This window comes from Lepus europaeus, chromosome 19 (genome assembly GCF_033115175.1).
Source record: "Lepus europaeus isolate LE1 chromosome 19, mLepTim1.pri, whole genome shotgun sequence".
NCBI lineage: Eukaryota > Metazoa > Chordata > Mammalia > Lagomorpha > Leporidae > Lepus > Lepus europaeus.
Window position 1 is genome coordinate 17,617,267 of NC_084845.1, and position 24,345 is coordinate 17,641,611.

Here is a 24,345-nt window from a genome sequence, read left to right on the forward strand (position 1 = left end):
ACTTTTAGGGTGAGTGTTGTGACACAGCTGTTTAAGCCACCACTTGGGCTGTCCATCTTCTCTATCAGAGTGCCTGGGATCGAGTCCCACCTCTTCCTCTGCTTCCCATCCAGCTTCCTGCTAATGTGCCTGGGAGGCAGCAGGTGCTGGCTCAAGTACAGAGTTCTGCCACCCACTCGGAAGAGCCAGATGGAGCTCCTGGCTTTGGCCTGGCCCAGCCCCAGCTGTCACAGCTGTTTGACGGAGTGAACCAGTGCATGGAGGATCTCTCTCTGTCGCTCTGCTTTTCATATATAGAAAGAAGAAAAAGTAAACATCAACAAACATTTTTTTTAAATTGTTATTTTTTTTTTTTGTAGCTGGCAGGAGCCAAGGAAGGAGACTATATTGTGTCTATTCAAGTCGTGGATTGTAAGTGGCTGACGGTGAGCGAGGTTATGAAACTGCTGAAGAGCTTTGCTGAGGAAGAGATTGAGATGAAGGTCGTGAGCCTCCTGGACTCCACATCGTCCATGGTGAGTGGTGGTGGAAGGTGGCGTGGAGTAACATCACTGTGAGTTCATCCACCAAGGGCTTTGCCAGGCCTCTGCCTCCAGCTGTGTAACCAGGAGCACACACCCAACCTCCTAAGCTTTGTGGTCACTAGGATGTGCTCACCTTGAGCTAACATTACCGGGAAACTTAATCTGATAGACAAATTAATTCATTGAGTTATCTTTCTGGTTAAATTCTGTTTAATTACCAGAGTAATACTCCTGATTTAAAAAAAAAAAAAGTTCAAATCCTATAGGAGCGTGAAAGACGAGGTGTGAAAATCCCTCTCGTTACCCCGGAACTGTTTCCTGTGAGATCTTCTTGGCGGGTGTTTGATCCCTCTGCAAGTTCACGTGCACAGTTAGATCCCCTAATTCTTCCCAAGTGGGCAGAGTCTTGCTGTAGGTTCGCTTCTGCACTTTGCCACCCTTAAACATCTGTGTGCCGTACCCTAGGCACTGCCCTATTATTCATTTGGCAAATGTTGACCAAGCACCAGCTGTGTGCCAGACACCCTTAGGTTTTGGAGTTCCAGCCTAGACTAGACAGTCTGAAGTCCGTGCCCCCACGAAACAGACACTAAATAAACAAAGAAATGGTTGTGATTTTTTTTATTAAGATTTATTTATTTATTTGAGAGGTAGGGTTGCAGAAAGAGAGAAGGAAAGAAAGGTTTTCCATCCACTGGTTCACTCCCCAACTGGTTGCAACAGCCGGAGCTGGGCCAGTCCAAAGCCAGGAGTCAGCTACTTCTCCTGGGTCTCCCAAACGAGTGTAGGGGCCCAAGGACTTGGGCCATCTTCTACTGGTTTTCCAGGCCATAGCAGAGAGCTGGATGGGCAGTGGAACAGCCAGGACTCAAACCAGTGTTCATATGGAATGCTAGCGCCGCAGGCGGAAACTTAGCCCACTGTGCCACAGTACCAGCTCCGTGGCTGTGATTTTGATGGGTGCATTAAGGAAAGGAAAAAGTGATGTAGTAGGATACCTGGGTCTGAATGGTGAGGAGGAAGGAGCCTACTGAAGAGGGCCCAGGAGTGCATCCTGGGCAGTGGCACTGAGAGACCTTGGGGCAGGAGTAAGCTTCTGCTGGAGAGGGGCAAAGGAGGGCTTCCAGGGAGGGCTGCAGGAGGGAGGTGAGAGGAAGGCAGGGTGTCGCCAGCGGTGCTGGGGTTGGAGGCCATTGAACTGTATAAGAACTGGGGCTGACGCTGTGGCATAGTGGTAGGGCCACTGGCTGTACTGCCAGCATCCCATGTGGGTGCCTGTTCAAATCCTGGCTGCTCCACTTCCAATCCAGCTCTCTGCTATGGCCTGGGAAAGCACTAGAAGATGGCCCAAGTGCTTGGGGCCCTGCCAGGAGACCTGCAAGTGGCTCCTGGCTTCAGCCTGGCCCAGTCCTGGTCATTGCGGCCATTTGAGGAGTGAAGAGGGTGGAAGAACTCTCTCTCTCTGCCTCTGCCTGTGGCTCTCTGTAACTCTGCCTTTCAAATAAATAAATAAACCTCTAAAAAAGAAAAAAAAAAAAGGAAACAGGGGTCGGCTGTGAGGTTGTCCAGGCCAGTGCTCTTGAAGGCTTAGAGTAGGAGTGGCAGAGAGAGCCGGATCACCCGGATGCACCTGAGGCATTTTGGGAGGGATTCACGGTGGGGATTTATGAATGCCTCATGCAAAAGGGTGGTAGACAGGGAGAGGCTGCCCCAATACTTGGCTTGAACCCCTGCGTGGGTGGTGGCATTTGTTCATAATGGGAGGGGGGTGTGGGGGTGCAGACCAAAGGGGGAAGAAGGTGAAGGAGAGAGCGCTTTGGGTATTTCAGGTGCCATCAGCTCTGAAATACCAGACGTCAATGTAAAGTGGGCAGTGGGGCATTCAGGGGAGAGTTGAGAGGTAGAAATACGTATTTGAGAGTCATCAGTATAGAGATATTTAAAGCTGGGAGACTAAATGGAATCACCTACTAGGGGCTGAGGGCCCAGTACTGATCCCTGAGGCGCTCTCAGCTGGAAGAGGAGGGGTTCAGAGAGGTCAGCTACGAGCTACTGAAATGAAGTCCCTTCTGCAGCAAGAGTGGTCACGTGTGTTGTATCCGGTGACCGGGTGGAGGAGGAGGGAGGCCATAGCTGGCAGCAGGACCAAAGGACACTTTTCAGGTAGAATTAGCACCAGAGAGCAGGTTAGAGAGGGCTGGGGAGTGAACGGGTTGCAGGATTCGATTCCATGGACAGAAAAGGCCCAGAATAGGCAAATCCACAGAGACAGATAGCAGATGGGTGATTGCCAAGGGCTGGGGCCCGGGGAATAGCATGTAGGGAATAGCTGAATGGAAGTGCTTTGGAATTAAGTAGTGGTCAGGGTTGCACAACTTAGAAAATTGAATTGTAGAACGTGGTTATTTTATGATATATGAATTATATATCTCAATTTAAAAAAGATTTTTAATTTTTTTTAAAGATTTTATTTATTTGAGAGGTACAATTACAGAAAAAGAGAGAGAGAGAAAGGTCTTCCATCCGATGGTTCACTCCCCAATTGGCTGCAACAGCTGGAGCTGTGCAGAGCCAGATCCAGGAGCGAGGAGCATCCTCCAGGTCTCCCACACAGGTGCAGGGCCCAAGGACTTGGGCCATCTTCCACAGCTTTCCCGGGCCATAGCAGAGAGTTGGATTGGAAGAGGAGCAGCCAGGACTCGAACCAGTGCCCATATGGGATGCTGGCGCTTCAGGCCAGGACGTTAACCCACCGTGCCACACTGCCGGCCCGTTTTATTTATTTATTTTAAAAGATTTATTTATTTATTTGAAAATCAGGGTTACACAGTGAGAAGGAGAGGCAGAAAGAGAGATCTTCCATCTGCTGGTTTACTCCCTAATTGGCTGCAACAGCCGGAGCCGTGTCGATCTGAAGCCAGGAGCCAGGAGCTTCTTCCAGGTCTCCCACATGGGTGCAGGGGCCCAAGGACTTGGGCCATCTTCTACTGCTTTCTCAGGTCATAGCAGAGAGCTGGATTGGAAGTGGAGCAGCCAGGTCTTGAACTTGTGCCCATATGGGATGCCTTCACTGCAGGCAGCGGCTTTACCCGCTATGCCACAGTGGTGGCCCCTGTTTGTTTATTTTAAAAGCAGAGTTACAGAGAGAGGGAGTTGTTCTGTCTGCTGGTTCACTCCCCAGATGGCCTCAGTGGCTGGGGTTGGGCCAGATCAAAACCAGGAGCCAGGATCTTCATCTGAGTCTCCCAAGTGGGTGGCAAGTGCCCAAACACTTTGGATATCTTTTCCTGCTTTCCCAGGCATGTTAGCTGGGAGCTGGTTTGGAAGAGGAGCAGCTGGGATTAGAACCAGCACCCACATGGGTTACTGTCATTGCAGGAAGTGGCTTAACCTCCTATGCCACAATATTTGTCCCCTATATCTCAATTTTTTTAAAAAAAAGAAAAGAAGATACAGAGGCTGAGGAACATGCAAAGCATCTTGGGAGAAAGGATCATAAGAAATGGTATTTTTGAGAGCATAATTAATGGAGTGTCCGGACTAGTGATTCGTGGTCCCAGCCAGAAAGGGAAAAGTTTGGATGGATGGAGGTTAAATAGAAGAGCTCTGTGTGGCCTGATGAGCTCCGCACAGGGCACAGCCTGGGACGGGCTCCCTTCACAGAGCAGCCTCTGGCCTGCAGAGATCCGCAGCTGTCTGTCCTGGAACCAGGCCAGCATGGGGGAGTCTACGCTCGCACTGCCTGGATTTGAACCCTGGCTTTGCATGTGGTGTGACCCTGGGCAAGTGTTGGGCAGCTCTGCTCAGGGAAACCGGGACAACCATACCTGTCTCCCAGGGATGTCACCAGGGTGCACGGAGCTGTTTATGAAAAGCCCTTCCACCCGCGCCTGGCACGGAATACGTTTGGAATTCGTGTGAAACGTTATCATCATGATTGTTGTGGTTATCCTTTTCTTCTTTCTTTTTTTTTTTTGACAGGCAGAGTGGACAGTGAGAGAGAAAGAGACAGAGAGAAAGGTCTTCCTTTTGCTGTTGGTTCACCCTCCAATGGCCGCTGTGGCTGGTGTGCTGTGGCCAGCGCATCGCGCTGATCCGAAGCCAGGAGCCAGGTGCTTATCCTGGTCTCCCATGGGGTGCAGGGCCCAAAGACTTGGGCCATCCTCCACTGCACTCCCAGGCCACAGCAGAGAGCTGGCCTGGAAGAGGGGCAACCGGGACAGAATCCAGAGCCCCGACCGGGACTAGAACCCAGTGTGCTGGTGCTGCAGGCAGAGGATTAGCCTATTGAGCTGTGGAGCCAGCGGTTATCCTTTTAACCCAGGGGATTTCGATTGTGATGATTGAGGGCTGTTTTTAGCTGCTGGATGCTTTTCTTCAGGCATAGTCGAGTCGTGAGACCAAGTGCAGCCCAGTGCCCTGGCTGAATGCTTGACCTGCTGCCCCTCCCTGTCTTAACTTCGGTGCAACCCCTGGTACCCAACAACGGCTCATATTTTGCAAACTCCTGGAATTGGGCCCTGGCTGCCATTAACAAGCCGTGTGTGACCTTCAGCAGGTTCATACCATCCCAGGGCCTTGGTTTCCTTATCCACGGAGTTTTAAGAGCTGGATTAGTGCCGTAGTCTGGGCCTGGCTCCCTGAAGCCCTTAGAATTCCAGAGAGGTGCCCCAAGAAGACACAAGGACTGGCTAGGTGTTGGGAGCACAAGTGAAGGGAGGGAAAGAAGGGAAGATTTCACGAAGGGGAGCAGAGGCCGTGGGAGGACCACGAGGGTCCTGGGAGGCAGAGGAGGATGAAGGCAGGCAGGCTTTTCACAGGAGGTGGGGTGGCCTGTGTGCATAGTGCCTGCGTAGGGACCACAGCAAGCTGTGTGTTGCTGGGAATGTCTGTGAGGCGGGAATGCAGGAGTGGGGTGGGGAGAGGAAGTAGAATCAGGCACGTAGGAGGGAGGGCTTGGTCTTGGGGGTGGATGTGATGAAGCAGGAGGCCAGGATGGCAGGAGGGAATGTGGGCAGCTTGGGAAGTGAGAGTCCAAGGCCAGCAGCTGGGCAGAGAGGAATCGCTTACAGGGGAGACGCAGGAGTGCCAGGTAGTGGGGTGCCTGGTAAGAGGTTAGAAGTCAGGGTTAGAATTGGAAGGGAAGCCGTAAATATCCTGGAGCCATGAGCTGCTGTTTGCACACAGGTGCGGGGCAGGGGAGGCACAGGACAGGGTTTAACTGGAGTTGACATCTTGCCAGCAGAATATGGCAGGGAATTGAGGGTGTTTTCAAAGGAGTGGTTCTTTTTTTTTTTTTAATTAATTAATTAATTAATTTTTTTATTTTTGACAGGTAGAGTGGACAGTGAGAGAGAGAGAGAGACAGAGAGAAAGGTCTTCCTTTGCAGTTGGTTCACCCTCCAATGGCCGCCGCGGTTGGCGTGCTGCCGCCGGCGCACCGCACTGATCCGATGGCAGGAGCCAGGTGCTTCTCCTGGTCTCCCATGGGGTGCAGGGCCCAAGGACTTGGGCCATCCTCCACTGCACTCCCTGGCCACAGCAGAGAGCTGGCCTGGAAGAGGGGTAACCTGGACAGAATCCAGAGCCCCGACCGGGACTAGAATCCGGTGTGCCAGCGCCGCAAGGCGGAGGATTAGCCTGTTGAGCCACGGCGCCAGCCTAAAGGAGTGGTTCTAATGACACACAACAGACACTGAGCAGGTTAAGGCTGGAACATCTACCTGCTCAGATCTCCCTCCAGGATGGTTTATTCTTGGTTTCAGCGAAGGTGTGTGTGCCCTGGGAAGCAAGGTGGGATTAAGGGTCAGTTTTACAGGAAAGGGAGGGTCGTCTTCATGCAGAGAACCAAACTCTAAGGGGCATCATGACGGATAACCCCTCCTTTGTTGTCGTGTAGCTTCAATTCCTCCTCTGGAGATGTATGTTGGGAACGATGTAGCCCACCACTTGGGATATATCCTATGTATGTTCTATAAACTGCCTGATCTTACTGCTTAATAAACATTTGGTGAAGGAAACAATCTCAATGCTAGTCCAATAATAGAAGCAAATTATAACTTCACAAGGAAGTGTTTAAAACTCAGGTTTTCTCAGATTTCCCATTTGAGCCCCACGTCCATAATTCTTTCCGAGTTTGCAGAGAATATTGAGTGGGGGTACTTCCAGTTGGGGAAGATGAAAGTTCTGTAGATGGTGCTAGTGCTTGCACAGCAGTGTGCATGTGCTTAATGCTGCTGAACTGTGCACTGAAAACAGCTAAAATGCCAGGTGCGACCGGCGCACCGTGCTGATCCGATGGCAGGAGCCAGGTGCTTATCCTGGTCTCCCATGGGGTGCAGGGCCCAAACACCTGGGCCATCCTCCACTACACTCCCTGGCCACAGCAGAGAGCTGGCCTGGAAGAGAGGCAACTGGGACAGAATCTGGCGCCCCGACCGGGACTAGAACCCGGTGTGCCAGCGCCGCAAGGCGGAGGATTAGCCTATTGAGCCGCAGCGCTGGCCGGCTCTGTATTATCTTTAAAGAGAATGAACTTGGGGCTGGCGTTGCAGTGTAGCACCTAAGCCACTGCCTGCGATAGTGCACCAGTTCCTATCCTGGCTGCTCCACTTCTGACCCAGCTCTGCTAATGGCCTGGGAAAAGCACTGGAAGATGGCCCAAGTGTTTGGGCCAGTGCCACCCACGTGGAAGACCTGGGTGAAGCTCCTGGCCTCAGCCTGGGCCTGCATTTTCTGTTGCTGCCATTTGGGGAGTGAATCCAACAGATGGAAGATCTCTTTCTCTCTCTGCCACTCTGCCTTTCAAATCAATCAATCAATCAATCAATCGATCGATCTTTATAAAAGAGGAAGACAAATGGTCTTTCTACGTATATACTTATGTTCTTGTATAGGCCTATTATCTCTAGAACTAACACAGCTGTTGCTAGAAGGGCCTGGAAGCAACGGTGGGCAGGGCACTGCTGTCCACTGTGTTTTCATTACTATATACGGACATACTTCACAGCATTCATGGGAAATGGAATTAAAAGTTTGTTTTGGTGTAAAAGTTTTGGAGCCATGCATAGTTTTTTCCTAGGATATGTCTTTCAGGACATTTTTAAAGGCCTGTTCTACTTGGGTTTCAAAATGTTTTGCACCAAAACAACCATCTTTTAATCCCATTTAAAAAAAAAATTTGAAAGTCAGTAACACAGAGAGTGCGAGTGTGCTTCCATCCACTGGTTCCCTCCCCAAATGGCTGCAGAGGCTGGGGCTGGGCCAGGAGTCTGGAACTCCCTCTTGATCACCCACATAGGTGCAGGAGCCCTAGCACTTGGGCCATCCTCTGCTGCTTTCCCAGGCGCATCAGCAGGGAGTGGGACAGGAAGTGAAACAGCCAGGGCTTGAACCGGTGCAGCTTTACCTACTATGCCACAGCACTGGCCCTTTTAATCCCATTTTACACAAATTTTTTTTTTTTTTTTTGACAGGCAGAGTGGATAGTGAGAGAGAGAGACAGAGAGAAAGGTCTTCCTTTTGCCGTTGGTTCACCCTCCAATGGCCGCTGTGGCTGGCGCATCGTGCTGATCCAAAGCCAGGAGCCAGGTGCTTCTCCTGGTCTCCCTTGCGGGTGCAGGGCCCAAGGACTTGGGCCATCCTCCACTGCCTTCCCAGGCCATAGCAGAGAGCTGGCCTGGAAGAGGGGCAACCGGGATAGAGTCCGGCGCCCCAACCGGGACTAGAACCCGGTGTGCCGGTGCCGCAAGGCGGAGGATTAGCCTGTTAAGCCACGGCGCCGGCCTAATTTTTTGAAGTCCTAAAATGTAAGTAACAACCACTTGAGTTCCAGAATTAGCTCCACCTAATTTATAAGAGGGTCCTGTAAGCGTAGAACGTGAGCCTCAGACTCTGCGATGACATATTGGGTAGCCTGGAGTCATCCAATGCCCTCTTTCTCCCTTTTCTATGTGCAGCATAGTAAATGTGCCACATACTCCGTGGGAATGCAGAAGACTTACTCCATGATCTGCTTAGCCATAGAGGATGACGATAAAACTGACAAAACCAAGAAAATCTCAAAGAAGCTTTCCTTTTTGAGTTGGGGCACCAACAAGAACAGACAGAAGTCAGCCAGCACCCTGTGCCTCCCGTCCGTTGGGGTCGCCAGGCCTCAAAGCAAGAAGAAGCTCCCCGCTCCCTTCAGCCTCCTCAACTCCGACAGCTTTCTCTACTAACGCAGGGAAGTCAGGCGGCAGACCCGAAGCGTCTCCAGCGCCGACGCGGCCTTCAAATCAGTGCCATGACGGAAAATGTCAGAATGTTCTTGAATCTCATTTTTCTGTGTAAACTTGCATTGGACGTGTTTTTATGAAGGAAGGTAACAAGAAACCTCTAGAAATTCGTGGAAAACAAACTTATTTGATGAACATTATTATATTGCTGCAAGTTATTTATTATGTCTTGTACATAGGCTAGTGTTGAGATTATGGCTGTTTTTATGGTTACAGTTAAGACTCGTGGTCCCTGTCAGTTGGGTTGGGGTTACCTGTGTTAGCACTGTTTGCCACGCTTTCCACGTTTGGGTAATAATCATTCCTCAACCTAGAACTCAGATGATCCCTGACTGAAAGTAGGTCAAAGGACTCTAGCGATAGACTAAATGAGTGGTTACTAAAAGCTGTTCCAATGAGCTGCTTAATTGGTCATCATTAACCTAAAATGACAGATGTTACTGTAATTTTACATTATATGAATGCTATTTCCAGATAGTCTAGTGCCAAATTTGTATAGTTAAATATAAAATTTAGGAACGGCTTTTCTTCTAAAGTTCGGTGTCATTCAAGAGTTGCTAACACAGTGGCAGTGTTAGGTGAAGATGCTGTCTACAAGGTAGATAATATACTGTTTGATACTCAAAACATTCTTCATTTTGTTTAAAGTAGAAAGTACATAATTGTATATTTTAAGTGTTGGGTAAAAAAGTAGTTTTGCATTTTATAAGGTAAAGATGTAAATGATTCAAGTGTAAAGCTCTATTTGGCTTTTAAACATGACATTCTTACCCACTGATTTCTCTTGCTATACGTTGGATGATACTGTGACTCTAGTAAGATTCACTGTTGACATAGTACAACTTACCTAGGTAAAAAATATAGCATTGAAATCTAACTTTAAGAATGAGGATTTAAATATTTTCTGTTGTGCAATATCTTAAGGGAAGTAGCTGCCTTTGGGCAAGGGCAGCCATGGCTCCTGGGTCGTGTTTGTGTAAGTATTTAAATAAACACATTCATTTACCTAAGTGAACATTTGACTTTACTTTCTCTGCTTGTTTCAAATCGTTTCTATCCTAAAGCACACAAAGCAAATGAGCTTTGAAGTTATGTCATCTTTAATTTTTTGAAGGGGAAATTGTACCATCTGATCCCTAGCCCAGGGGTCCCCTCACTGGACACAGTTGGCTCTGTTTCTTGTGTATTCTCCCACTGTCAGGCCATACATAAACACACATTCTTTTTTTCTTCACACACATCAATTTTGAATCTTTAAATGGGAACTCCAAGTTTTCTGTGTTCAGAAGACATGCCCAGTGATTATAAAAAAAAAAAAAGAACAAAACAGGGAGGAGGGAGCTGTTGTACAATTGTTTATTTATATTGGCAGCAGCCCCCAGAGCCCTGGACAGGAGCTGTGACACAGGAACCAGAGACTGGCAGTACACAGTGCTCCACTGTAGGTTTCTTTCCTCTTAGCTGGTCACACCCACCACCTGAACTTTCCAGAAGACTTTTCCATGATAGATGCAGGTCAAGGTCACTCATTACAATCTGCCCTAATTGATTTTTTGCTGAGCATGCAAGTCCCTGACTCTCTTAGGAAACTCAGGCCCCTTTGGTCTTAGTACAAAGAGGGCAGTGCCAGCTCTGGCCCACTGACATGCCTGAGCCCAGACAGCAAAGGCAGGACACTTCACAGGCTCGCTCCAGCTGTTTATTTCTTTGAAAGGCTGAGGAAGAGAGACCTTGCATCTGCTGGTCCACTCTCCCAAATACCTGGCAATAGCCAGGGTTGGGCCAGGCTAAAGCCAAGAGCCAGGAACTCCATGTGGGTGACCCAAGTACGTGGGCCATCTTCTGCCTCCCAGGCACAATGGCATGGAGTAGCTGGGACTCACACCACGCATTCCAGTATAAGATTTGGGCCTCCCAAGTGCAGGCTCAATCTGCTATGCCACAACACCTGCCCCTTCCTCTCGGTTTTTAAATATGAAAACAAGATCCCATTCTTCGTGATCTAAAGGATTAAACTTGGCCAGCTGTCACCTGGCCTGTGTGAAGAAGGCGTGGATCTGCTGTGCTACGGCTGGTCCGACGACTGGCTCCAGTTCTGGGATGGAAGCGTTACTCAGCTGTTGGAGGGTTGGAAACTTCTGAAGCAGAAGGGGAGCTTTGACCTTTCCAACTCCTGGGATCTGCTGCACAGTTCGGAGGAGGTACGGCTCAGAGAACTGAGTCCGTTTCTTCCTAAGAAAAGGGTTCTTACTGGGCTCTTTGGTTTGCTCTTGAACCTGAATCGGAAATTAAAATAAAAGCACATGAGCGCCCTCTGGCAGGCCGGCAGTTTATTCTTAAAGTCTGGTTCAGCTAGACCTAAACCAGTTAAGGCTTGACTATTCTTATAGACCAAGTTCTCAGACATCAGCAAAAGTGTTGAAAGATCAGGCATATGACTACACAAAGAGCAAGATAAAAATGGGTAGTTTTTAAAAAAAACCCAAGTTATCACAATGTTTAGAATAAAACTAATCTGAGGAATGCAAACATTTTCCTATGGATCATTTGGGTTATGCAAGATAAATAGATAGGCTGGCGCCGTGGCTCAATAGGCTAATCCTCCGCCTTGCGGCGCCGGCACACCGGGTTCTAGTCCTGGTCGGGGCGCCAGATTCTATCCCAGTTGCCCCTCTTCCAGGCCAGCTTTCTGCTATGGCCCGGGAAGGCAGTGGAGGATGGCCCAAGTCCTTGGGCCCTGCACCCGCATGGGAGACCAGGAAAAGCACCTGGCTCCTGGCTTCGGATCAGCGCGATGCGCAGGCCGCAGCGGCCATTGGAGGGTGAACCAACGGCAAAAAGGAAGACCTTTCTCTCTGTCTCTCTCTCTCTCTCTATCCACTCTACCTGTCAAAAAAAAAAAAAGATAAATGGATAAATACTTGAACTCGATCTGCTTCATGGAGGGCCTGCAAGAAATTGCCAAAAGAGAAACTGTTCTCAGAGAGTGGTGCTTACACGAAGGCTGATAAAGCTATTTTATTTAGGGACGGAAGGAACCGTGAAGCAAGGGGCGTGGTGGGGAGGGATCTGTGAGCCATGCAGGGTTGCCTGCATTTCCAATTTGATTTCCAACTCAAGCTGCACACCAGAGGGGGAAATTTAAAACACACAACTGATGCTCAGGTTGTCCCTAACTCCTCTGCTGTTCTAATTTTTTAATTGGGCAGAAAGGAAGGCTCATTTATCATGACTCAGTGGGTTAAAGCCCTGGCCTGAAGCACTGGCATTCCATATGGGCGCCGGTTCTAGTCCTGGCTGCTCCTCTTCTGATCCAGCTCCCTGCTATGGCCTGGGAAAGCAGTAGAAGATGGTCCAAGTCCTTGGGCCCCTGCACCCACGTGGGAGACCTGGAAGAAGTTCCTGGCTCCTGCCTCCTGGCTTTGGATTGGTGCAGCTCGGGCTGTTGCAGCCAATTGGGGAGTGAACCAGAGGAATGGAAGACCTCTCTCTCTGTAACTCTGTCTTTCAAATAAATAAAACAAATCTTAAAAAAAAAAAAAAAAGCTCCCCAGGAAATTCTAATGTGTGCAAAATCAGGCAATCAGAGAACCAGGTTTTTTTTGTTCGTTGACGTTCAATGAAGGACTTGTGGGGATGAGGCAAAGTAGCTGCCAGGCGACATTTTCACCAGCCTAACAGCAGGACGGTGAATCATGGCAGTAATCAGGGTCTGGGAGTCTAAAGCAGGTTAACTCGTCTGCTCTGTGACACTTCCCTTGGCGGGGGTGGGGGTGTGTGCAAGCCCAGCTGGCCACAGAGGCAGCTTCTGAGCTTCCAAGTCCTCAAAGCGATTTTAGACACTAGCGTGGTGGATGCCATGGGCTGGATTGATGGGTTGCAACTATAGCAGGGGCAGAGCTAGTGTACAGGTGAGCTGAGAATCTGCAGGACAGAGGGCAGCAATAAAGGAGCAGGAAGTGGTACTTACTAACTGGACAATGAGGCAGGACGCTTCCACCTGGCTGGCCACGGGAAGCAACACCATCCCAAGGTCCAGCACAGTAAACTTCTGTATGGCTGAGAAGTACTGTTCACTCATCTGTGTCTTCTCAACTACCACAATCCCTTGTAGGTTATTGGACTGCAAAAAAAAAAGACAGCAGTCCGCTTGGTAACAAGATGCCTTCTGAGGTGGAGAAAGCTTTGTGTTTGGATTGGCCAGTGGTTTCATAGCAATTATTCCAAGGGATGGAGGGGTATGCGTGCAAATGAAATGTTCAGTTTCTTCCAGTTCAGTACTTACATTTCTAACCCGAACAAGCCTCTTTCTGTAGCCGTTTCCTGCCACCAAATCAGCTTCGGTGATATAAAGAATGCAAGATCTGTTAGACAGGTAAAAATCTACCGGTGCCAGGCCATCCTCAAAAACGAGCTTAATTTTCCCTTAAAATACAGACCAGAAAATGAGTTCCATGAAGTCTGGGAGAAACGGCGCAACAGGGTGCAGCGCGCTCCAGCGCGTGGGGAGCCCACTCACCTTGCACCTCCTGTGCCAGCTGCGACCCCCGCCACTTCTCACTCGCTACCACGTGCCCAAGAGGCACGTGCACGGGGCCTGGGCCGCCGGGGGGCTTCCCTTCCATCGACGGTCTCTAACGACGGCAATGCAGGTGGCACTTAGGCGCACACAGCCCCGCGTCCCGTTGAACGCCAAGCCCTCTGTGGCAGGATCTCCTCTGCAGAGTATTCTTTCAAAACCTGAATTATTAGCGTAAGAACCAACAAATTCCTGCCCCAGTGCCCGCCTTTCTCACTTTTGTGACTTGCCTGGCCCCGGACGCGCCTCCGATCTCCATTCTAGTCCAGGGCCGGTGCGGAGCTGGCAGGACCCGCCTCCGCCTCCCAGTCTGGGGGTTCCTGTACCACCCGAGGCCGCGCCACTTCCGTGTACGTCAGCAGCGCGCGCCCAGTTTTTCATCCTGCCCGCCCTCCGCCCCCTGCAGCGTGGGATAGGCTGTGGCGTCAGGGATGGACACCCGCGCCGGCCAATTAGAGAACAGACAGTTCAGCCGCCTCCCGCACTGGTGGGATTTGAACGGGACGCGCTGGTTGCCCAGAGCGACGGGTGTGGGAGTAACCCGGGAGCTGATTGGTTCAAGAGGAAACAGAGCCATTGGCCGACGGGGGTTTCTGCGAGGTCCGTCGTGAAGAAAAAGCGTTGGGAGCTTGGCTGGAGTAGCGCGGGCTCCTGGCTGCGGAGGGACTTCTCTCGTAGGCTCAGCCCCGCAGCAGGCATGTTCCCGGGATTTCGGAGAGGCCGCCAGGACCAGTTTGTGAGTAAATCCTCGCGCGTCCCGCGCGGGGCCGGAACTGAGGGGCGAGGGCAGGAGCGGTTGGGATGAGGCCTGTGATGGAGGCGAGGCGGCGGCTGAGGAGAGAGGGGTTTTCAGTCGGGAAGCCCTGAGTTCGCGTGGGCCGCGGTCGCACGGGAATCCCTCTGTCTGCCCGGAGAGCTCGCTCCCGCTGCGCTGCTCGGTATCCCTGCTGGGCAGTCGCTCGTGGTTCCTTCCCCTGCCGCCCGCCACGTCCACGCCTCGAGCGGCTCCACCCTGGCCTCCAGCAGCTCCCTGGATTGGGTTCTTAGCGCCTCGCTGGTTCACGTTCTGCAGACGGCGCCAAAGGCGTCCTTTCGTGTGCGGATCTGACCGCGCTGCCCTAGCGCGCAGTGTCGCCAGCATCAGCACCGCCACCCACGTACCCCGCAGCCACTTGTACTCCCAGCCCCACTCCCTGAGCACCGCTCCTTTCCTACCCTTTGATGCAGGGGGCTGACTTCAGAAACCCGTTAACTTCCTCCCCTGCCACCTGCTGAGCCTGCCAGTCTTTTTAACCACCCGTGGATCCCTCGACCCTAACTTAGGCACACAGCACGCTGTCGAACATCACTTGGGCACCTTTTGGGGAGCTGTGGTTTGCTGCGGCCGCCCAGCATCTCCGGGAAGGATCTTAACAGGGTATCGCTAGCCTTGGAAAATACCAAAATTCAGATTTTGAAGTACTGCTTCTACTGACTAGGTGTTGCCTTTACAACACTGTTGAAAAGTCAGAGGGCAGGCATTTCTTCTAGTGGTTAGGACGCCAGTGGGGTCCCACAGCAGAATGCCTGAGTTTGATGCTCATCTCCGGACTCCAGCTTCACGCTAATGTGGATCCAGGGAGGCAGCAGGGATGGCTCGAGTGATTATGTTCCTGCTGCCTGCGTGGGAGACCTGGGTTGGGTTCCTGACTCTCAGCTTTTGCCCTAACTAGGGGCTATTTAGGGAGTAGGCCAGGAGATGGGAGCACTTTCCCTCCCTCCCTCTCTCCCATTCTGCTTCACAAATAAATGAATTAATCATTTTTTAAAAGATGCATTTAAAAACATATATCCTAAGTTGAACCATTGTAAGCAGGTTCCATCTGTAATTACTGGGGAGTTGGCCAGAGGATTAGCTTTATTTATTTATTTTTTTGACAGGCAGAGTTAGACAGAGACAAAGGTCTTCCTTCCATTGGTTCACTCCCCAAATGGCCGCCACGGCCAGCGTGCTGTGCTGATCCAAAGCCAGGAGCCAGGTGCCAAGTGCTTCTCCTGGTCTCCCATGTGGGTGCAGGGCCCAAGCACTTGGGCCATCCTCCACTGCACTCCCAGGCCACAGCAGAGAGCTGGCCTGGAAGAGGAGCAACCGGGACAGAATCTGGCGCCCCAACCGGGACTAGAACCCAGGGTGCTGGCGCCGCAGGCAGAGGATTAGCCTAGTGAGCCACGGCGCTGGCCCAGAGGATTAGCTTTTGGGGATTAAGTACAGAAAGGGAATTTCAGCTGGAGAGTACAGCATATACTGAGGCCTGGTAAAGAATGAATTATTTGCTTTTAGGAAAAGGATGGCAATTCTGAGTGCTAAGGCATAGGGAATATATGCAGGAATAAAGAGGGGAGCAAGAGATGACTGTGGATCCATTGGTGGGAAGCAACCAGTGGAGACTTTCTGTGACACGCCGGACCATTTACCTGTCATCAGGGAGTGACGCTGCCCACTCTGGAATCAGAGCCCTTCAGACGGAGTCGTCTTTAGCCCGTCATTCTGGCTGCCCCTTCCCAGATGTGTGTCTGCACGCCAGGACGCTGGAGTGGGTGCTACCTCCAGGAGCGCTGCCACCAGCGTCTTGCTCCATTCCCTTCTTCATGTTATTCCTTCTTCTTGGAGTACTTTTCCATCACATTTCCAAGTGAGAGCAGTGGTTGTCTTGGAAAACCCAGTCTAAGTGCCTGTGGGCTTTCCTCCAAGGTGAACATTTGAGGTCTCCTTGCTGGTCCCCAGATACGAAGGAGCCCTCCCCGCCTTCGACAACCTCAACATTTTGTTTTTACCGCTCCTTTGGCACTTCCCAGAATTCAGTGCTCCATTTGGGCGGTTTTCCCCAGTACTCTACCTCAAGGGTGAGGACTGGCTTTCTATGGTTCTCATGGTGTTCTGCCTCTAGTGGGGTGAAGAATGCTTGGTGCGCAGAAAATGAAGATTGGGCTAGCCTCAGAAACCTCCAAGAGCCTCCCAGTTATCTAAAGCAGTGTGCTGTGCTGTGACTCCCATTGTGTGCAGGAGCTAGTTTTCATTGCCTGCATCCTTGAGAATCTTGATTAAGTCTCTGCCAGGTGTGGGTTAGGGTGTCAGGACTGAGTTCCAGGGCTAGCAACTGAAGAAAGCAGCCTGCTTCTCAGGAAGGCTCCCTGCCCTGCAGAGGGAGGCACATGAGACATCACTGGGGACGGTGCTGGGGGATGAGTGGACGGGCTAGAGGGTGACCCTAGGGAGTGGTCAGGGAAGCTGCTCCGCGCATGGAGGGCCAAAACGGGCCCCACAATGCTGCTCGCTGGGTGGCTGTGCTTGTCTGGCCAGATGGGGATTGAGGGTGTTAGGGAAGAGTGGGGCTCCTCAGCTGGCTGGATCCCTGAGTGGACAGTGCAGTGATCCTGGGGGAGGGGTGGTGGTGGCAGGACCCAGGTGATTCCTCTTCATCCCAATGACCTCTGCTAATTTCATCTGTGCAGAAACACATCATCCATGGCCTTCTCCCTGCAGCCAGCATCGCCCCAAAGCCAGCTGTGCCCCGCACACCTCCTCCCCGCAGCCCCAACCCGTCTCCAGAGAGACAAAGGTGAGTCCCAGAGGAGCAGCACTGTACCTGCCGCCAAGCCCTGGATCCTAGAACTGTTTGAACTGTCTACACAGTCACGAGTGGGGGGGTTAGAATCCTGTGTGTTGAGTTTTGTACCACAGTCCTGTAATGTACACTTACATGGGTATGAGATTCTCCCATTGCACAATTGAATGTAATTAATATGTTTCAAAATATGAGCAGTCAGGCCCAAGTGTTCAGGTTAATAGTGCTTTAAAGTGAATTTTGAGTTGGTGCACGTAATTTTCTTTAAATACAAGTCTACCTTTTCCAGGAACTGCTTTGGGCAGGGAGAAAGAGCCCCTTCACTGCTCTCACCTGGATTCCCCATCCTCAGGTGCTCCCAACCCACCACCAGCTGACTTTCATTCCTAGATGTACCTGAGAGCCCTGCTGTGCCTTCCATGACTTTAGACACAGGAGAATTTTAGACTATTTTTAAGCCATTAGCGTTGGACAATGGGCAGACATTCAGCCTATTGGTTAAGACCCCAACATGCCACATTGAAGTGCCTCCAGCTTCCTGCCAGCAGAGACCCTAGGAGGCAGTGGTATATGGCTCAAGTAGTGGGTTCCTGCTGCCCCCATGGGAGACCGGACTGCACTTCCTGCTCCCAGGAGCAGTTGCAGACATTTAAAGAGTGAACCAGCAGATGGGAGCTCTCTCTCTGCTTCCAAAATAAATTTTTTTAAAAATTAAATTTTTATGGCCGGCGCCGTGGCTCAACAGGCTAATCGTCCGCCTTGCGGCGCTGGCACACCGGGTTCTAGTCCTGGTTGGGGCGCCGGATTCTATCCCGGTTGCCCCTCTTCCAGGCCAGCTCTCTGCTATGGCTCGGGAAGGCAGTGGAGGATGGCCCAAGTCCTTGGGCCCTGCACCCGCATGGGAGACCAGGAAAAGCACCTGGCTCCTGGCTTCGGATCAGCGTGATGCGCAGGCCGCAGCGGCCATTGGAGGGTGAACCAACGGCAAAAAGGAAGACCTTTCTCTCTGTCTCTCTCTCTCTCTATCCACTCTGCCTGTCAAAAAAATAAAAATAAAAATTTTTAAAAAATTAAATTTTTAAAAACTTAAACATTGCCAACAGTAAAGGAGAGCTAACTTCATTTAGGGATGATACCTCCTTGCCTGTGTTCTTTGGTGCTAGACCCTTGTATGCCTTCTGATACCAAACACTCTGAAATACCTTGGTGTTTTGTTTCTTTCTTCAGTAGGAGCTTGGTAACTGAAGAGCTGTTTGGGGATATTTATTTTGTGTGAAGTACTCTGAAACCTGCTTAAGAAACATTGTTTCATTTCATCCTCTCAGTGACCCCATGGGAGAACTCCTCTTGTCACCTCTGTTTTGAGTCACCTGTGAGGCTCAAGTGTTAGTAACTGGTCCCCAGTGGCCTTGCTGTGACACAAATATGAGTCTATCCAACAATTCAGTGTTTGTGTGAGCAACTTTTTGTTTTGTTTTTCAGATTTATTTATTTGAAAGAGTAAGAGAGAGAGAGAGAGAGAGAGAGAGAGAGAGAGAGGTCCTCTATCTGCTGGTTCACTCCCCAAATGGCCACAACTGCCAGGTCTGGGCCAGGCTGAAGCCAGGAGCCAGGAACTCCATCCTGGTTTCCCATGTGAATGGTGAGGGCTCAAGTGCTTCAGACATCTTCCACTGCTTTCCTGGAAGTGGAGCAAGCCGGACTCACACTGGCAGGCTTCACAAGCAGTGGCTTAACCTGCACCGGCACATTGGCTCCTACTGTTGTCGTTGGTTTTAATTCTGTATGCAGAAACTCCATAATATGCTGTTATTGTTTGTGCATTAGTTAGTCACTTATCATTCTAAAAGTAGTTTTAGTGAGGTAACATATGTATAATTAACTATTTAAAGTGCATAATTTGACAAGTTTTGATGTATCCTTATACCTGTGAAACTATTATCACAATCAAGATATTAAATGTATCCATTGCTCCCAAAAGATTCCTTGTGCCTTTTGGCAGTTCTTTCCTTCCACCTTTCTCTGCCATTTCACTTTCACCTGATTTCCATCGCTGTATATTAGTTTGTATTTTCTAGAATTTTATGTAACTGATAATTATTGCTACGGCCTACATTGTGGTGCGGTGGGTTAAGCCACCACTTGTGATAGCAGCATCCCATATCAGAGTACTGGTTCAAGTCCTAGTTTGCTTTGATCCAGCTTTCTGATAATGTGCCTGGGAAAGTAGTAGACAGTGGCTCCAGTACTTGGGTCCCTGGCAGCCATGTGGGAAACCTGGATGGAATTTTTAGCTCCTGGTTTTGGCCTGGCTGTTGCAGCCATTTGGAATGAAAGATGAAAGATATCTCTCCCTCTCTCCCATCCTCCCTCCACCGCCTGCCTTTCAAATAAATAAATAAATCTTTTTAAAAAATTATTGCTGGTTTCTTTCACTCAGCATAATCCATTTTGTAAAAGTCCACACGTCCTTTTTATTGCTGAATAATATTGCATTATATGAGTAGGCCATCATTGTTTATCCATCCACTTGCTGATGAGATCTGGATTGTTTCTGACTTTTGGTTACTGGAATAAAGCTGCTGTGAGCATGTATGCACAAATCCTTGGATGCACGCTTCCATTTGTCTTGGATAAATATTTGGGAATGGAGTAGCTGGATCATACGCTAGGTGGGTACTTAATTTAATAAGAAACCGGTGAACTGTTTTCTGTAGTTGCTGATCTACTCATGTTTACTCCAGCAGACATGTTCCTTCATATCCTCACCAGCCACTTGGGTGGGGCAGTCCGTGTGTGTGTGTGTGTGTGTGTTTAAATATTTTATTTACTTGAGTTACAGAGAGAGGTAAAGCCAGAGAGAGAGGTTCTAACTGCTTTCCCAGGCCATAGCAGAAAGCTGAATTGGAAGAGGAGCAGCCAGGACTCAAACTGGTGCCCACATGGGATGCCGGCACTGCAGGCTGGAGTTTTAACCTGCTGCACCACAGCGCTGGCCCTGTATGTGTGGTTAACTTTATTTGACAATCAGTGGTTAGTTAACTTTTTTCTCTAATGACTCTCTGTATACAGATTCTTGAAAGTGGTGACAGGTGCACAGGTAGCCAGTGTTTAGTGCTTCTTTGGTGAACCTTCATCTTTTTTTGTGCTTTCTGTATATGTATGTGGGGTGTGGGGTGTGGCATATTCCTTTGGCAGCAACAGCTTTGTTGGGCCTCATGTCCATGTGCACATCCAGAGTTCCCATCGTCACGTTGAAGTACACTTGATGGACGTGCTTGTATGTGTCGATGGTGTCCCTGGTCCATGTTGACTTTCTCACCACCCTTCGCTGTGGGAGTCATTATTCCTGCCAAGGCCCAGGTTGAGAAGGAAGAGCACAGAGGCATAGTCTTGGCCAGGTTTTAAATTTTTAGACATGTAATGGGTGTGTAGTTCTGAGAGTATAGAAAAAACCAAACTCACTTTTCTCTTATACTCTCATCCAACAGCAATCAACACAGAGCTCTTCTCTGACTCAAAATGTGTGGATTTTTTTTTTTTCCTGCTAGCAAGCAAATAATCAGTTCTGCACAGGACAGCAGTTAGGTGTCTTCCAGTTTGCTTCTGACACTGTCTACCTGAGGATAGCATCAAACCCCATAGTTTTAGGGCTCAGTTCTCAAGACTGCCCATGTCCCCCTTCAGATGCCAGTCACAAGCCATTTGTTTGACCTGCATTTCTGGCTGGCTGGCTGTAAATCAGGATCCCCACAGTCTCCTTTCTAGGTTTGAATAATTTGCTAGAGTGGCTCACAGATCTCAGGGAAACATGCTTATCTACATATTATATTATAAAGAGTATTTAAAGGATACAAATCAGACAGGCAGCCAGATGAACAGCTATGTGGGGTGAGGTCTGGATGGGCACTGAGCACGCGAGTGCTCCCTGTGGAGTTGGGGTTCTCCACCCTCCTGACACATGGGCATCTTGTGTTCATCTTCCTGGAATCTTTGATGTGTTCAGCTGTTTGCAAGCTCTCTGGACACAGTGTTTTTGGATTTTTATGGAAGCGTTATTACATCAGCATGATTGATTAAGCCATTGGCTAACAGTGATCAACTTAACCTTTAGCCTCTCTCCCTTCCCCAGAATTTAGGGTTTAGGGCTGAAAATTCCTGACCTCTGTACGCCTGGCTGGATCCCCAGACAAGCGGGTCCCTATCCTGTGGTTATCTGTGAAGTTTCCAACAATCACTTGACAGAAACTCAGTTCTGAAGCTGTTCCAGGGCTACTCTGGAACCAAGGAGAAAAAGGCCGAAAAGTTGAACAAAAGATGCTCCTGCTGCTCTAATCACTTAAGAAATAGCAAGGGTTATGGGAGCCTTGAGCCAGGACAGAAATCTGTGTATATCATAATTTTGTTACTATCCAGATTGTTGGCCCACTTCCTGTTGGGTTCAATCAAGAAATGCACCAGAAGGAGCTGTCATGCAAATAATTGATTTAGAGCAAATGCGGAGAACCCTGGGCATAATGCCCAAAGCTCCCAAGCTGTGACTCCCAGAGTAGAGGAAATAGTTTATCTTTTATTTTAGAGGGAATTGAATATGGAAGAAGGAGGGTTCCTGTCATCACATGTAGGGGTGGTGCAAGCTCATGGCAGGCACAGTTCAGAAACATGCTCCAACACAAGTTACATGTTACGGTAATAAGGTGTAAGCTTCTCCTGGGGCAGAGATCTTAGTATTAAAAAGAAGCAAAAGGGGGCCTTTGGCTACTCTTTGACTCATCTCCACAGGTGTTGCTCTTACAGCAGGGTCTGGGCTGGTCCAGTGGCTGGGGATTGCATCTCTCATGGAATGTGACAGAAAACCTAGAAGGAAACTTGGGAGAACATCAGGTGCTTTTAAAGTCTTGAAACAGAAATGAGTCATAGTAAGGACTGAGCTGATTGGCATCAGCCTGTGCTAATCTCATAGTAGTTGTGTCTCCTGGTGGTTTTATTTTGCATTAAAAAAGATTTATTTATTTGAAAGGCAGAGAAACAGAGACATCTTCATCTGCTGGTTTATTCACAAAATGGTCAGTTGGGCCTGTGCCAGGCCAAAACCAGGAGCCCAGAATTCCACCCGGGTCTCCCATGTGGATGGCAGGGACTCAACTGCTTGGGCCATCATCCACTGCTTTCCTAGGTGTGTTAGCAGGGAGCTGGATCAGAAGCAGAGTAGCCAGTACTCAAACTGGGACTCTAATGTGGGATGCAGGCGTCAGAAGTGGAGGCTTAACCTGCTGTACTGTGTAGGCCCCTATTTTGTGTTTTTCTAATAACTAATGGTGCCGGGACCTTTGCTTGTTTGTCATGTGTATACTTTTCTTATTTACAATTTTAATTTTTTTATATCAAGTTTTTTTTAATCATCTGTATAGTTTCTGTAGCAAAGTAATCTGTTCAAATCTTTTCTAAATTTTAAAAATTGGGTTGTGGAGCTGGCACTGTGGTGTCGAAGGTTAAGCTTCTTCTTGCATTGCTGGCATCCCTTATGGGTGCCGGTTTGAGTCCCGGCCACTCCATTTCTGATCCAGCTCCCTGCTGTTTGCCTGGGAAAACAGTGGAAGGTGGCCAAGTGTTTGGGCCCCTGCACCTACATGGAGACCCGGATGAAGCTCCTGGCTCTTGGCTTCAGCCTGCCCCAGCCCTGGCCGTTGTGGCCATTTGGGGAGTGAACCAGCAGATGGAAGCTATCTCTCTCTCTCCTTTTCTCTCTGTATTTCTACCTTTAAAATAATTTTTTTAAAAAATTGGGTTCTTTGTCTTTTATTGTATTCTGAATGTTCTTTATATGTTCTGGATACAAGTCTCTTATGAAATATGTGAAATGCAAACATTTTCAAACCAGCGCCCATATGGGATGCTGGTGCTGCAGGTCCCTTTATAGTGTCTTTGAAAGAGCAGAAATTCTTGATTTGTTGGAAATCTAATTTATAAATTTTTTGTCATAACTAAGAAATCTTTACCTACCCCAGGGTCACAAAGCCATTCTCCATATTTTCCTCTAGAAATGTCACAGTTTTAGGCTTTATATTAAGATGTGTGATCTACTTGGAGTTAAATGTGGGAGGTATATATCCAAGTTTGCTTGTTTTCCATGTGGAAATTAAGTTGTTCCAGCACTGTTTTGTTGTGTGCATGGATGTGTGTGTATATATATATATATATATATATTTATTTTTAAGATTTATTTATTTACTTGATAGGATGACAGAGACAGAGCAAAAGAGAACACAAGAGAGATCTTCAGTCTGCTGGTTCATTCCCCAAATGGCCACAATGGCCAGGGCTGAGGCAGGCCAAAGCCAAGAGCCTGGAGCTTCATCTGAGTCTCCCATGTGGGTGGCAGGGACTCAAACACTTGCACATTCTTCTGCAGTTTTTTCCAAGCCATCAGCAAGTAGTTGGATCAGAAGTGGAACAGCCCAGACATGAACTGGCACCCATATGGGATGCTGGTATTATAGGCAGCAATGGTCTTACCCACTATGCCACAATGCGGGCCCTGGGCATGGCTATATACTAATCTTTTTCTAGGTCCTTGAAGATAAGAATTAAATGCAGACATTTATAAGGTGCACCAAGTTATAAGATTTATTCAAAAGATAAGAAAGTGAGCACATGTACACATGTGAGTATGGATTGCTGCACACAGAGAAATATCCCTTATGAGTGGGCCAGAGGATTGCTCCAAGGGAAAAGGTGCGAAGGGGGAAGAGAGAGTACCCGAGTAGCACCTCCATCCTTGCTCCAAGGCAAAAGAGAGCTCTGCTCAGTTGCTGGCCTCTTTTGTGAGGTAGGGGGTGGTACCTCTACATGCATGAAACCACCTGGGAATTTTATGATGCCTCCATGAATTCTATGTGGACCTTAATATCCATGTTTTCATGGCGTTCTCCCTTCCCGCTTCAATGTCCCAAGGTGCATCCTGGGAAAGGGTGCATTTTGATTGACAGGTAGAGGGATAGCATTATATTGGGGGCTTGCAAGGACTTCCAGTTATCTCAGACCTAAACTAGCCACCTAGTTACACCACATCAATGTGGTGAGATATACTAATTATATATTGCTATGTAATAAAGTATGCCAAAACAATAGCATTCCAATTCCACTGATTTTTTTTTTCCTATGCAGTATGCAATCTGATGTTAATCTTAGTGTATTTTTCATGACTGATATTGTTATTTTCATCTCCTGAAGTTCAGGTCTTTTTTTTTTTTTTTTTTTAAAGATTTATTTATTTACTTGAAATTCAGAGTTACACAGAGAGAGAGGGAGAGAGGAGAGAGGGAGAGGGAGAGAGAGGTCTTCCATCTGCTGGTTCACTC

The 24,345-nt window shown here is 48.9% G+C and overlaps 3 protein-coding genes across 5 annotated transcripts in view; 2 read left to right on the forward strand and 1 right to left on the reverse strand.

Moving 5' to 3' along the window:
- Positions 1-9,815, forward strand: part of RHPN2 (rhophilin Rho GTPase binding protein 2) — a 64,523-nt gene extending 54,708 nt beyond the window's left edge. Inside the window, exons 14-15 of the mRNA XM_062176670.1 lie at positions 360-515; positions 8,483-9,815. Coding sequence (XP_062032654.1) covers positions 360-515; positions 8,483-8,743 — 417 coding nt within the window. The 3' untranslated portion in view covers positions 8,744-9,815. The remainder of the gene's footprint in view (positions 1-359; positions 516-8,482) is intronic.
- A 293-nt stretch (positions 9,816-10,108) lies between these two features.
- FAAP24 (FA core complex associated protein 24) lies at positions 10,109-13,716 on the reverse strand. Of its 3 annotated transcripts, none has more exons than XM_062176672.1 (4): positions 13,320-13,716; positions 13,086-13,138; positions 12,771-12,923; positions 10,109-11,076 (listed from the first exon to the last, which is right to left on the reverse strand). In XM_062176672.1, exons 1-4 carry the CDS (start codon positions 13,423-13,425, stop codon positions 10,828-10,830), a joined length of 561 nt encoding a protein of 186 aa, XP_062032656.1. In that variant the 5' UTR covers positions 13,426-13,716; the 3' UTR covers positions 10,109-10,827. The 3 variants fall into 3 exon arrangements, with proteins under 3 accessions (XP_062032656.1, XP_062032655.1, XP_062032657.1); XM_062176671.1 differs by having other exon boundaries at positions 13,086-13,225; XM_062176673.1 differs by lacking the exon at positions 13,086-13,138 and having other exon boundaries at positions 13,320-13,410.
- Positions 13,717-13,961: 245 nt separating this feature from the next.
- The window catches only part of CEP89 (centrosomal protein 89), an 85,230-nt gene continuing 74,846 nt past the window's right edge, over positions 13,962-24,345 (forward strand). Inside the window, exons 1-2 of the mRNA XM_062176150.1 lie at positions 13,962-14,115; positions 16,872-16,978. Of these exons, the coding sequence (XP_062032134.1) occupies positions 14,077-14,115; positions 16,872-16,978 (146 nt within the window). The 5' untranslated portion in view covers positions 13,962-14,076. The remainder of the gene's footprint in view (positions 14,116-16,871; positions 16,979-24,345) is intronic.